Source organism: Astyanax mexicanus, chromosome 10 (assembly GCF_023375975.1).
Source record: "Astyanax mexicanus isolate ESR-SI-001 chromosome 10, AstMex3_surface, whole genome shotgun sequence".
Lineage (NCBI taxonomy): Eukaryota > Metazoa > Chordata > Actinopteri > Characiformes > Acestrorhamphidae > Astyanax > Astyanax mexicanus.
In genome coordinates this window covers 38,638,388-38,653,476 of record NC_064417.1, presented here as the reverse complement: position 1 = coordinate 38,653,476, position 15,089 = coordinate 38,638,388, and the positions used below count along the sequence as shown (strand labels likewise).

At 36.5% G+C, this 15,089-nt stretch overlaps 1 protein-coding gene across 4 annotated transcripts in view; it reads right to left on the bottom strand.

Moving 5' to 3' along the window:
* Nucleotides 1-15,089, bottom strand: part of htr4 (5-hydroxytryptamine receptor 4) — a 107,538-nt gene that overhangs the window by 75,803 nt on the left and 16,646 nt on the right. For all 4 annotated transcript variants that reach the window (XM_022684060.2, XM_022684062.2, XM_022684059.2 and 1 more), the window contains one exon: nt 9,964-10,045. In XM_022684060.2, coding sequence (XP_022539781.1) covers nt 9,964-10,045 — 82 coding nt within the window. The remainder of the gene's footprint in view (nt 1-9,963; nt 10,046-15,089) is intronic.

Below are 15,089 nucleotides of genomic sequence, written 5' to 3'. Positions count from 1 at the left end.
AGTTTCTGTCTTTTGCATAAATTTACTTTTAGCAAATTAGGCACAGGCCATCCCAACCTAACAAGAAGCCAGACTTATAGCAGAACAGAAGAAGTCTCAATAGCAATCCAATTATCCATAGCGTTCCACTCTGTTAACCTGTGTAGTGTTCATCTCTCAGCAGACATGCCTTAAATGGTGCATTAGAAGTCTATTTATGCCAGAGAGCTTTGTGCCTGGTATCCCTTCGAGGCCTAAAAGTGCAAGGAGAGTTCATGTTATAGTGAGAATCACTTCTTAATAGATGCAGGGCAATATGACAACACTGATACATTTTGCTATAGTGATTATAGGGTTGCAGCAATTTACCACTGTTAGAAATATTGTAAAATATTGTAATAACTGTTTGATACCAGTATTGGAAAAAATGTAAACAAACAGAAAACAACAACAACTAAAGCAAGAACTGTAAAACACCATATATTGTAATACCATATCCTCCTGTAAAGATCTCACAGGCAATTATCTACAAGTGTAAAAATGCATTATTTTACAATAAAGATGCATTATTATGTGCAGACCTATTGTGTTTTGCCTGATATTTACCCACATTTCCAACAGATACTTGATGACTTTTTTATATTGAACATTTATATTTTATATTATCTTTTAATGATGCTGTGCTATTTTGGTGAAATATCAGCTTTTTATTAATTGTACTGCATTTGCAAAAATGTTTAACTACTCTGTTGATGTAATTCCAGTTTCTACATTTTATAAATTATAAATATAAGAGCTGTGTTTGGAGCATTACCATTGATAACGGGAGTTCATATTAACAGCGATTGGATGATTGGACAGGAAATGGAAACTTTAAAAACAAATAAAACAGAAAAGTTTTCAGTATGACTGTTTTATTAATAATCCTGAATAAAACAAAAAAAAAAGAAAAGCATCCCAATTTATAGAGTGTATGTGTATGTTTATGTGTATCTATATCGGCACTGGCAGATGTGTACATGGCATGCAATTAATGTCTTCATATGTCAGTGCACTCATAAAATGACTGTGAATGCAATCATATTCAATTATTTTTTTATTGTTTTAATATTCTGCCTATTGTTAAATGTAAACATGGGCTTGTTTACTGAAGAAGTGTAATCAAATCGAATGACACATTGATTTACCCTAAGCACAAATCGATCGTAGCACCTGATCAATAACCATAAAGCTGAAGTCTAGACATGAGCGAATTGCACTGGTGGCTTCCACACAGCACTGTAGCTGTTTGCTCGAGTTCCTGAATTCCATCCAGAATTGAATTTCTTGCTTTATTTTAAAAACAAATCAGGGATGTTTTGTCTGACAGAAGAGGAATAAAGAAAGACAGGAACTGGGGTTCGTTCTGCAAAGCAAAGAAATACTGGTTCTGACTGGTTCCCATCTGAGGCGTCCCATAATTCTCCCGCTCTCATTTGCATATGAACAGTCTGCAGCCTCCCTGAAATTAAATATGGCAGGTCAATTGAGTTGAACTTCTTGTCTCATCCAATGGGTCTGAATTGATAAATCCATTTCCTGACAATTATCAATCACGTATTTGCCTCATCCTGCTCCCCAGATTGATGGTAATTAATAGGAAATCTGATAATAACGTGCACCTGGGGATGGATCGGGTTGCCTGGATACTCCGAAGGTTCATGCGATTCTTATATCCTAGATGACAAAGGGCTCTTTCAGGATGAATCTAAAGCTCTTTGCAGCTTTCGTGGATGATTGGCAGGGATCTAAATGTGAATCATTTGGCACTAGTGAGCCACAAAAACTTCTGGTTTAAGAGCATTTGCAGATGTCAATAACATGACACCTAAGTTCTAAGTGGGTCTAGAAGTTAAAGCATTTAGTTTTATTAGTTTTGGGCAGACATGTTAAATATGTTAAGTCAATAGGGAAACTAAATAAATGTGTGGGTGTGCCTCATGACATCACATGACATAAGGTATAATATACCAAACATAAGCCAGTTTATTTACATTTATTAACGATTTTACTATGACTTTATTTATCCTTGGAAGTATACTTTGAAATATACTAATTCCAATGTTAATAATAAAAAGTCCAGTGATCTAAGTGTAAATGCAATATTTTGCTATTAAATTATATCTGTGTCATATTGTAAGGGCTGCGTATCTCCACTGTTTTCCTGGATCAATTCAATTTTGATGAACAAGGCCTCAATCTGATTAAATTCAATTCAATTCAGTTCGATTTATGCATATTTCAGTTACAATATCAGGTTTTGCTTTTGTCCAAATAGGCAAAATTTAGATTTAACCAGTAAAATTCCAACAAAAGATATGATTGGTAAAGCGCTGCTTAACCAACATGTGTTTTTGTAGGCCTGTAACACTCATAATGTTGTGTTTTTTTGTATCAGGGTACAGTTAGTGTTAGCAGCATTCAGTAGTCTGAATTGGTATTTGCTATGGAAGGAGGTTTAACTATGGTACTATGAATATCTGCAGTTTTAAAGAACATCAAACTTCCTAAGATTTGCTGTGTTATCTTTCAGGGCTGATAACACTGTTGCATGGGCTGCTTCTATGAGATAGGCCTCTGTTGCCTGGAAACATCAAGGCGTTGGGGCGAGCTGTCTTCAGCTACTGATCCTCCAACCAATAACGTCCTTCTGCTAATCAGTTAGAGATAAAAGACAAGACTCTTGCATTCAAGCAATGAGGACCTTACAACAGGTGTTTGCCACTAGTGAACTCTCTCTATCTGTACCTCCTACAGCTGTCAATGACCTCTATTTGTATATTCACAATACAGCATAGAGAAGCAAATCCTAGACATTTGACTGTATACAAATCAACTGGCCACTTTCAAATAATGGGCTTCCTTTTTTGTCAGTGACAGATAAAATATAGAGCATAGAGGTACTTGCAAGTTTGTGAACCCTTCATCATTTTTTCTGCATAAATTGGACATAAAACTTCATCAGACTTTCACATAAATACAAATATTAAACTTAGTTAATTACATAATTTATTTTTAGAGGAAAATGATCCAATATTTACAATTAGCAAATATTTAGTAGGTGAAATTAGTCAGGTGTTCGATCAAATAAATTAAAATAGGGATCTATTAGTGTCTTTACAACATGTTTGTAAAGAAGTATCAAGGTACAAATAAAGAATAACCTCCAGAGAAGAGTTGTTGATGCTCATTAGGCCCAAAAAGGTTGCAAAGTACTCCACCAATCTACAGTCAGATACACTGTGAACAAATAGAGGGAATTCTAGACCATCACTAACCTTAACAGGAGTTGTCAACGAACAACACAATAACACAGCAAGACGTGTAGCAGCCACAAATTAATCAAATCATTAAACTTCTGAGTGACTAAACGTAACTTTCTCACATTAGAAAATATTAAGGTTCATGAGTTCACGACCATGAGAACACGGAATGACAATAATATTTTGTAGGTGGATGCAAAGCAAAACTTCAAAAAAGAAAATAAAAATTTGTATATAAATAAGAAATGTTGTGTTTACAAAAAAAACCAAGGAAAAGACTGCATTCCAGCATGAGAACCTTATACTATCTGTTAAATATGGTGGTGGTAGTATCATGGTTTGGGTCTGTTTTGCTACACATTGGTAAGAAAGCTTTCTGTCATTAATGGAGCAATGAAAACTGACTTATACCAGCAACTGTCAGATCAGGAGATCTGTCTGTTACCTGGACTTCAAGAGAATGGGGTAATGCATCAAGACAATGGCCCTAAGTACAAGTATAAGTCATTCTACCAAACAATGGTTGAAGAATAATATTGTTAATGTTTTGCAATGACTAATTCCAAAAAACCTAAACTGAATTTAATTGAAATGTTGTTGAAGAACCTGAAACAAGCAGTTTATAGAAGGAAACCCTTCAACATAACAAATCTGGAGCTTTTTTGTACGGAGGAATGTGCTACATTTCCTTCAATGTTATATGCAGGACTAAGCAACAGCTTAGAAGCAGAAATGTTTAGTTACAGACATTGCTGCAACAGCGGTTTATGCAAGATAATGAAAGCAAAGGTTTAAACACTTTTTTCACTTATAAATACATAATATTAGATCATGTTTCTTAATAAAGAAATGCCATTTTGTTTGATTTGGTCCTTTTTTTGTCAAATTTATGCAAAAATATAAAAAACTGTAAAGAATTCACAAACTTTCAAGCACAACTATATATATATATATATATATATATATATATATATATATATATATATATATATATATATATATATATATATATTATTAAAGGATATATAGAGCAGAATCTGCTTCTATATAGGAGGATGTCCAAAGAATGAACTTTTTAATCATAGGCCATGTTTGGTCAGCGTAAGGCTTCTTAATCCCCAGACGGCCACCCTGAGTCAGGAGAAAGCAAGAGCTGGAGAACATCCAGTTCACACTCAGGTGTACCTGAAGCTACTTTTCCTGTTGTCTCAGCACACACAGACACATGTGGCTGAAACAGCCTTTTTTTACAGTAAGTTTTAAAATATGTATTGTGAAAAGTTCAAAGACCCTGATCAACAAATTTATAGATATTAAACTGTTCAGAGTTTAAGCACTTAACTTGCTTAAAAAAAACACTGACAAGCATTAACCTTCCCAGTTAATCAGTTAATCAATATAAAGGGTAATATGCATAATGATTGTATACATTTTAAATGAATGCTAGCCCCTCTCCAACTACAAAGCCCAGTCTGAAGGACATTGATACACCGAGCCAGATTAACATGTTTGCTATTTTTTTTCATGAATACGGATCACCAACATGTTTGCTGCCCAGGGGCAGGCTCAAGAAAAGGCAGTGGAAAAGGAGCAAGAAACCAGGGAGAAACTGGACAGGAGACAGGACTGGGGGCTGGATATGAAACTGAACAGAAAATTGTATATTTTTTAAATAAATGCTGGCCTCTTTTACAATACAAAGCACAATATGAAGGACACTCATACACATAACCAGCTTAATAAAATGTGTTAAATAAAAACATAAGTAGAAAACTTAGTAGTAGCTGTAATACATTACACCTTATTTATAATTAAGGATTACTAACATGGTTGCTGCCCCAGGGGGAGACTCAAGAAACAAGCCAGGAAAACAGAACAAGAAACCAGAAACAGGCTAGACAGGAGACAGGACTGGGAACTGCATATGAGACAAGAGAGAACATTTTATATTTTAAATTAATTCTGGCCTTTCTTACAGTACAAAGCACAGTCTGAAGGACACACATGATGCACAGATTCATACAGCACAAAACGATAAAAAAGAAACAGTGTGGCTCTACCATGTTTGCTCAGGAGGGAGGCCAATACTGGACAGGAGACAGGACTGGGAACTGCATTTGAGACAGTGGAGAAAACGGTAATGAAGATGAGACAGGGCCAGAGACGGGACTAGGACATCCATCAAAACATGGAAAACATAAACCTTAACAGGTATAATAACAGAAACCGAGCCAGGTACAACCGCTGTGACCATGACCAACCTCAACCTCCTAGGACCTAGCGTCCACTGTGTGGACATCACATTTTGGGTTGTCTAGACCACATAATTAATTGTGATCTACCAGGGCCTGGTGTCCTCTTATGAGGACATTATACTGTAAACTAGTGGTGGCAAAAGAGTTTAACATGTCACAGTTTCAAATCAAGATGACTCACAGACAAAAGTTCAGATGGGAACTTTTAAAAATGTTGACCAGGTTAAGAATTAGATCTGATTTTGTGACTAATTCTTGTTCAGGTATGGATAAAAGCCTTTAATGTTTGTTATTAAAATCAAATCTTACAAAAATTAGCAACTTTATTGATTTACCATTTCACTAAACCTAATGTACACGTGTACTTGCGGACTAAGTTTTGTTATTTTAGCTGACAGGGCCTCATATATGCTAACAACATAATGTGAGAATAAAATTGTAATTTGAGATGTTTTAGGTAGAAAAAATATTTTACTACAGTACAAGCAGATAATGTATGTTTTACAAATAAATCTACATCTCAGTTTTGTTAGTTTAGTTGGCAGAATTGGTTACAAAAGACAAAGAAGATACAGAAGTGTGAACAGGTCACCACAGGAGCTGGTGCTAGCACTGGCACTGCCACTGGAACTGAAGCTGGAGCGGAAACAATTGCTGGCATGCGGACAGAAGAAGTTGGGACCACTGGCACAGAAGCTGCATGAGTGGAAGCTGCATAGTTTGCATGCAGTGCAGGCGCTGAGGCTGCATGGGGGCAGACGCTGAGGCTGCATGAGGGGCAGACGCTGAGGCTGCACGAGGGGCAGTTTTATGGGTACTGTGCTGATTGTGAAGGAGCTCCAGTGGGGCATTATACGCACGTGGGAGGAAATCCATACAGTTAAAATACTTACACCATGTGCCACCCTCAGCTTTGCTTTGCCTCTGTAATTCTGAGGTATGAATTGCATTTAAAAAAGCTAGCACTCAACTCAAAAATTACAGCATATATCTCAACTGCCTCTCCCAGGGGTGTCCAATCCTATCCGCAAAGAACCAGACTGCAGGATTTCATTCCAGCCAAGCAGAAGCCCATGTGATCAGCTGTTGGAAGAACGACCAATTGATTAAAGAAGCGGAATCAGGTGTGCTGCTGGATGTTTGGAATGAAAACCTACAGCCAAACTGACGCTATGCGGAAAAGATTAGACAACACTGGCCTATCCCAACTTAGATGAAAAACGTGACTGATATCATGTTGCAGAATTTGATTTGACTCACATGTTCTGGCCTTGTTTTAGGTTGAGGGCATTGTGGTCCTCTAAAATCATTGTTTAAATAATGCATCTGCTATTAGACGTACAGAGTTAGTGCTGAATTTGACATATTTGAGGTCTGTAAATATATCATTAGAGTCACCAAAAGCAAAAAGATGCCTATGCTTTTGCATATTTGTTGGCCTGTAGAAGAGTAGTCCTTGAACGAAAATCACCTAATTCATCAAAGGCATCTGTGACAATGGCTCAATGACAATTTCCGTTTCTCACATGCTGCCTCAAAGTGAGCTCTTCATGCTGCAGACTGTGATCACATGACAAGAAAAGGCTGGAGGCAGAGTGAGGCAGAGCAAGGTAGAAGTCCACAATGTACATATCAGATTAATTTAATTCTTATATATTTTCTTAATATTTTTAACTTGAAGGGTTGAATTGTTTGGGTGTGGGAAATGTAAGTCTACATAAAATACCGAAAAAATAAATGCAATTTAATGTAACTGTATTGTAATTATTTATGCTTGATGAATACAAATTTATTTAGAAGAAAAATAATCTCAGCTGGCATTGAGACAAGCTTGACTTTTCTTTAGAGGGATTTTAGAGCACATTAATACACAATGAACAAGGATTTGTCAGATAAAAATGAATAAACCAAGAACAGATAATTCTGTTACTCTGATAATTACTGTCATTTTTGACAAAGCTATTGTTATATTTCCTACTACGCTGATATTGTTTTTCCACCCAACATTTTTATAATTTTTTTTCTGTATTTTATTTATTTCTAAATACAAGCAAATAGCACTTCTGCTTATTTTAGTTCATTTCCAGTCCCTTTTGACACCCAAGCGGCAGAGCAATGGTCATTAATTTTCACAAGCTTTCACCAGCATTTTATGAATCTAGCCTATAATATTTTATTTATTACTGTTTTTACAGGTTTAAAAGACTTTCAGCTGATCGTTTCCAGAAAGGTGTTGTGAAATCTTAAAAAAAAAAGGTTTGCACAGTTCTTTACAGTTCAGCTAAGCCCATTTTTATTGTGTTATTGACCTTTCTTCAGAGCTCTGACAGCTTTGTCAATCATCAAAATCGTAGGCGGATTAACTGATTCCCAATATAATTGATGGTGGAGACAGCAGTACTGTCTGGTTAAGGATAAAATAGAGCAGTCAGTATAGGGAGGCATTTTGCAAGTTGTTGTGGCAGAATTTGCGGGGCTTGAAATTGAAAAAAATAGCACGTCTGAACACATTCCAGCAGAGGCAGAGAGAAAGATCAGTAGACCCCTCTTTCTGCCTTATCCCCATTTCAATGAGCAGATTTTCCCTCGGCAGCAGCTCAAACCTCATCCACCACACTGGGATTTACCACCTGGGTTAAGCCAGAGATTGCTGAACTGTATGTCTCAGATCAGTAAATGTCAGAAAACGAGCAGTTTTCCTTGTCATCCTGATATAGTCTCATGAGGCATATCAAAGCACTCAATTCTCTCTGTGAACATGCTGTATGATGTTTAATTGTAACAGAGGGGTAGTGATGCTGGGCAAGGCTGGTGGTCTACTGCTAATGCTGCAGAAATGGTGCTGGCAGAGGAAAGCTACTGCCATGCTGCTAATAGTGTACTAGATTTGTATTGGCAAAAACATCAATACTATTTGTATCATGGCATAAAAACACCACATCACACTTTAGAATCTGAGTAAAAGAAAAGTTAGCTTTTCTTCCAATTAAATCAGAGGGATTTAATGAGTACAAGACTGCTATCTAGTTGTCAGGGTTTAAAAACAACTCTAAATAAACCACTGTCTGCCACCAATCTTTACATGCAAACTATGGTACTAATTAGATACTGTTACTGTTTTTAAAAAATCAATACAGTATTGCAAAACAAAATATCAAAACGAAATATCAATACTTTCTTAAACTCCTCCTATGATCAATCAAGTGTTGATATGAATGTCAACTTGGATCAAAAAACTATTTAAAAAATCTTTAGACAAGGCAAGGCATCACCCCTGTTCATTTTCCCCTTCAGCACAACCAGTGCAAAGCCACTCTAAATTCCTAAGAAGAAGAGCCAATTTATGGTAGTCTGTAATGCAGCAGCACAGGTAGAGAGGGTACTGTATTCCTGAGAGGGAGCTGTGAGTCTCTCTTCATAAAGCACAGAGCGGAGAGGAGACTGACAGAAGCAGGAGAACATGTGGTTTGAAGTGATATCGTACATCGACGCTAGGCCGCTAAGTCATGCATCAGAGGTATGAATGGAAACGTCAGGAGGAAAGAAAAAAAACATTCGAAGACTGAGTGCATTTTGGGGGAGCTGTCTGAGATGACAATCAGGAGCTGAGCCCATGGTTCCTGCATTTTATCAATGGGGATTTTGACAGCTTTGTTAGCCAAGCTAGAACACCAATTCATAAGAAACTGGACAGCTGCCTGGGCTTTTCTACCGTTACCATCCATTGGGCTTTCACTCGAGACCATGCAGGGACTAAAACGACACAATGCCTGAATAAACATTCTCTTCTTCAGCAGAGAATTAAATAATTTATGCATATAATTTCCCAAGCACTAACTGTTGCCCGCACAACAATAACAGCAGCGGTGTTCTGAGGGCACAGATGATCGTGTTGACAGCGCTAGACTAGACAACAACAAGGGAAAGGTTTAAAGACAATCCAGGTGTAATAAGCGTTAAAGGTCACTTTTGTGGCTGTATGCTGCTATTTTTAACATCTTTTATTATGTGCTCAGTGCAGTGGAGCGCTCAGACTGTCACAGGATACTTAAAGACAATTTGGACAAAAGGTAACTGGATACGTGAGGAGGGAAAACTGATGCCAGGACAGGAAGGCCATGTTTCCTCTGCTCTGCTGACCAGTCGGGTCACCTCTCCCCAGAGTCCTTCTGTTGGTGCCATAAGATCCAGTGCCCAAATCACTCTATGCCATCTCACGTTCCTTTACATCCATTCATGTTGTTGTATGTAATTGATAATGAACATGTGTTAAAGCCTAGAATGGAGCATGTACTGGAACTGGTCAAATAAATTATGCATAAGCATGTTTTCTAGTTTCTGTAAGGTCTTGGAGTCAGATTCATCCGCCACAGATTCACACACACACACCCACACACACAGAAACAGAAAAATCCTGGTGTTCTAACCTCTCATTGGTATCGACTTCCTCCATCACAGGCATCTGGCCAGTGGAACTCAGATTCATGTACCCATAGAAGCACAGCGTCTCTGAAAAGCAAGGACAGATGGGGGTTAATGTAAGGCAAGGACAGCCTGAGGTTAGCGTGACAGAGTGGTTAGCACTGAACATCTATTTTAACACGTTACTGGCCTTCAAACACACAACAGCAGATACTTTACAACAGATAATGTGCTGTTTTGAAGATCTCCCAGTAACCAATCACAGAAAGGATGTGTGTAGAAGGTGGGTTACCATCTAAAGAGAACAGGGGAAAAAAGAAGATTCCACCACTAAATCATTTTTGTGATATATTAAATTAAGCTTGACACCTAACAGTGGGTGTATAGGGAGAATAAAATGATTGCCTACTACTGATGTATGAGCTTGTCATATTAAATCATTAGTAATTGATTAATCTGAAATAATGTTATAGTTTTTTGTTATAATTCTTAAAATGCTGTTAAAAAACTGCTAAAGCTCTGTTTATATAAAGAAAAGTGTTCGAAGGACACTCGTCTCCCCCTCATGTGCACCCAACATGCTCTGGATGTGTACTGCAGACTGAAACATACACAGGAAATTTGGCAGTGTTAAATCAACACTGTTAGTGTTAAATCGTGTTAAACGTTACACTCTCAGTGTTAATTTAACACTAACAGTGTTGATTTAACACTGCCAAATTTCCTGTGTATACAGTACACAACACACGAGTCATACTGGCGTGAATAGTGGTGACGTTTTTAACTATGGAGAACCCTGTAGTAGGGGTGTGCCATATCACATCAAACGTGATAATATCGCCAAAAATTTTGAATATCGTGAACGATATTATACCCTAAAATATAGTTCCATATCACCCACCATAATTATCACATCAGGGTACTACTTTTTTACTATTTTTAGCAAAAGAAAAATTATATATCTACTGGAGACAGATTATATCTTTCCAGTATCATTTATTTTACTTTAATCCTGGATATATGGAGATATACGGAGTAGGTGTGGGCAATATTATATCATATACAATATATCGTGACACAGAAATATCATGATATTAAGAATCCATATCGTGATAATAGGGCTGTTCTGTCTTAAAAGTAGTCTATTATTTACTGTGAAGCTTTAGGTGTATTTATTGTATAATTGTTTTAGTTTGCAGTTTATATGCATGCACTAAATATTCTGCAATATTTTTTGCTGCATTATATTATTTTATGCTATATTATTTATTTTGCCACATTATGATTATTTTGTTATACTATTATACTATATTCCTGAAATTAATGAATTATTTTAGTTTTCCTGTATCGCCAAGTATATCATTATCGCAAAAATACCCTGAAATATCGTGATATTATTTTAGAGCCATATCGCCCACCCCTAATACGGAGTGCATTATTATTAGTATCATGACATTCGGGATCATTGACTTCTGTTACAAATCTGATAAAAAGATTTTTTTAATCTCAGTTTGCCATATCATATTGCATGCAATAATAAAATTCGAAATAATTTTTCTAATTCAGTGTCTTGTCATATCGCCAAAAGTAACGTTATCGTGAAAATACCATGAAATATTGTGATATAATTTTAGAGCCATATCGCCCATCTGCAGATAATTGCAGATTTTATCGTGTTTTGCTTTTGGCTTTTTTCTATTATACGTATGATATCAAACACTTTTAAACATTAACTGCCCCATTAGGCTAGGCTTAAATTAGTGTTTAAGAGTTGGATTGGCTGTTTTGGTCATGTTTGTGTATGCAGTAGGACTGTAAATGCAAAATTAACCTACATTATATAAAAAACAGCTAATTATAGACAGGGACTAAATCGTATAGTGTGGTTGTAAGCCAGTTAGCTGTGTTTATCTTGCCTGTATCAGTGTGTATGCATATGTATAAAATATGTTTGCAATGTAGTTTTTTGCATTCCTCTGATTTGAGAAGTGACTTTGGAAGGAAGACTGGAGGTAGGCTTGTCATGAAAAATCCATTATTGATTGAATACAATATGTGGACATACGTGGACAATATTATTTGCCGACCTAAACGTTGGCCTTTGTGTTCACTTTATATGTTTGTTCACATAAGAATGAGCATCAAGAATAATATGCTATAAACATTTGACCAGCCAAACACATACACAGAGTTTCCTGCAGAAAATTAAATAGTCTGGGCTTTAGTCAAGGGAGTATGAGTGGTGTGGCGAGATTTGTTATTACTGGTATATTATTATATCAATAAAATAATAATTATTACATTTGTAATATTTCAGTGACAGATCAAGGTTAAAAAATGACAGTAATACTGTTTAATGCACTTTTTTCCAAAAAAAAAGTATATATATATATATTTTCCAAACATATAGAGTTGTTGAGGCAGGCCTGGCTGTAGGTAAAAAGTGGGATATTTTTTTGGCTTATGCAACTGGTTTCTACAAAATGACCTATAATAGCTTTAAAGAATGCACCGATGTAAAGAATGACTAATGACTGCAACAGACTAAAGACCATCATTACAAAAACTGCTCACAATGTCCTCCTACCTGTATTAGCAAAATCACACAAAAGAAAATTGCACAGGTCATGCCCTTAAACATCAAAAAACAACACAACAATGCCCGTTCAAGGAGAAGAGCAGCATGGTTTCGCCGCTCTTTACAGTTCAGAGTGGGTTGTTTACACTCCGGCCTCTGAAAGTTAAGAACTCCAACAGCGAGTCTGAAGCTTATGCAACAGCTTAATAGCAGAGCGCAAAATCACACTGCACTGCGACACTAGATGTGGGAGCCCAGATAAAATACAGGTATGCATTGTGAACAATGAGTCTGAATGGCCAAGGACTATTATGTCAGCATGTCCTGCTATTTTTATGGGGCCTACGTGGCCGCTTAGATGTGGCCCCATGTGGTACTGTAGCTGGCAGTGCTAATCGGATGACAGTTCCCAAAAATTAAAAAAATGAATTCACTTTAGCTTTCTTCAGGTTCCAGAACTTATGTATTCTCTTTTATATCTACAGCCTTGGCCTGTCATGATAAAAAAAAAATGTGTACGATATACTGTCCAGGAAATTATTGCAATACACGATATTTTTGTGATTTTTATGACTATTAAATGCCACTGACATAATGATAACAGAATAGCCTAAAAAAGTAATTATACACTTTTTAAAGACAGCAAAACATTTAATAATGATTTATTATAATTAGTTTATTAGTTTATAGGGAATTATATACTTATTTCCTTACCTACCTTAGTCCAGACTGTGTGTAAGGAGTCACAGTTATTGAAGCATGACTGGCTAAAATACTGTTCATTGTTATATGTGCGAACAAACATACAAATAAACACAATAAACAATATCACGATTATCAAAAATTATTGAGGTCATGTTAATGTATTGTACGATAAATCAATATTGCAATTATTGTGACAGGCCTACTACGGCCACGTTTTTTCTGAATTCAAATCAATGAACTGAGGGTAACCAACTGCTTCGTTGAAAATAAAAAAAATATTCAAGTGAAAATTCAAGGGCAGAGGCGTAGCAGAGCAGCTGCCTGATTCATTCCACCAGAAAGAGCTACTCAGCTCCTCCTCCCATGAAATGCCTCCATGGTTTTCATTTAGATTTGAGTCCAAAGAGATTTGCAACTGCAATAAATGTGTAGGTCAGCATAGAAACACATAAATCCACACAATAGCAAATAGCAAAGTTTCATTTCAGAGGCCTGCCAGCTGCCCACACGATAGAGAAATAGAAAGAGAGAGAGAGAGAGAGAGAGAGAGAGAGAAAAAAAAAGAAAAAGAAAGAGAGGAGATGAAGTTTCCTGCTTGTCTGCACCAGCAGGATTCTCATCATTCCCAAACCACTCAGGGGAGAGAATTCCTGCAGCAGCCCACCAGCAGGGAGCCCTGAGTCTCCAGACAGGGCTTACTTCTTCCAGATGGCCTCCAGACACTCTTAAACGTGACGTACACACACACACACACATCAACAGACATACACCCATGCAACAGCTTTGTTATGTCACTTAGACAATCCCTGCTCAGCATCAGAGCAGTCACCGTCAGCACAGCACAGCACAGTGCAGCACAGCACAGCACAGCACCCCCAAGGTCTGCAACAACCTAACAAGTCTGAGCATACTCCCATAAAAAAAAACAGTACATCTAAAGTAGCCATTTTCATCATTTTCAACAATACTGCTGTAGTACAGTGGTGTACTGTACTTTACAGTTTGGCTCCATCCTCCCTTTATTCTGGATAGGCTTGTTTCTAAGTAACTGCAAAAGTCTCCATACGATTTAAAATGAACCGAACAGACTTGATGTTTACGAGATCTGAGGTCTTGCTTAATGTGTTTGGCCCATCAGAGACTGACCCTGCATCACAGCAAGCAATAAATAAATCACTTACAATGCGCACAAAGATTCGAAAGACTGTAGGCAGTACAGTTCTCAATAATAGCACATCCTACACAATCCAAATTAATTTATTTGACTTCTGAACACGTGTACAGAGAGATGATCAAGCACTTTTAAATGACATAAACTAAGTAATGGTGTAATAGTTTTAGGGCACCATGGCACATTACGATTTATGGCCCTACGTTTTTGTTTTTGTTTTTTTTTACTCATATTGTGCACACCCCCACAGTCAAATGAAAGGGCTTTATAACTGATTACAAATCAATGAAATATTATAGGTTTGTGACTTTGAGATTTTCTGAGATTTTCTTTTTTTATATATATAATTATTATTTATGTTATGGTCATAATAAATCATAATATGGTTTACATTCATGGGCATTTTGAGTAAAACATTAACAAACTAATTTTAGTTTTATGACAAAGAACGCAATTTTTTTAAATTGATTTAATCCAGTATAATATTTAAAATGTTTAAGATACTGTATAAATATGATCTGATAAGCATTTTGTGATGGAGGGGCATGATGTGAATGGTAAAATAATTTACTAGTATTTATTATAATTTAAATTATACTGATATTATTTCACTGCCCTGACTCCAACTCATACACTGTAGTATATAATTAGATCTGTTAACATTCATTAACATGCAT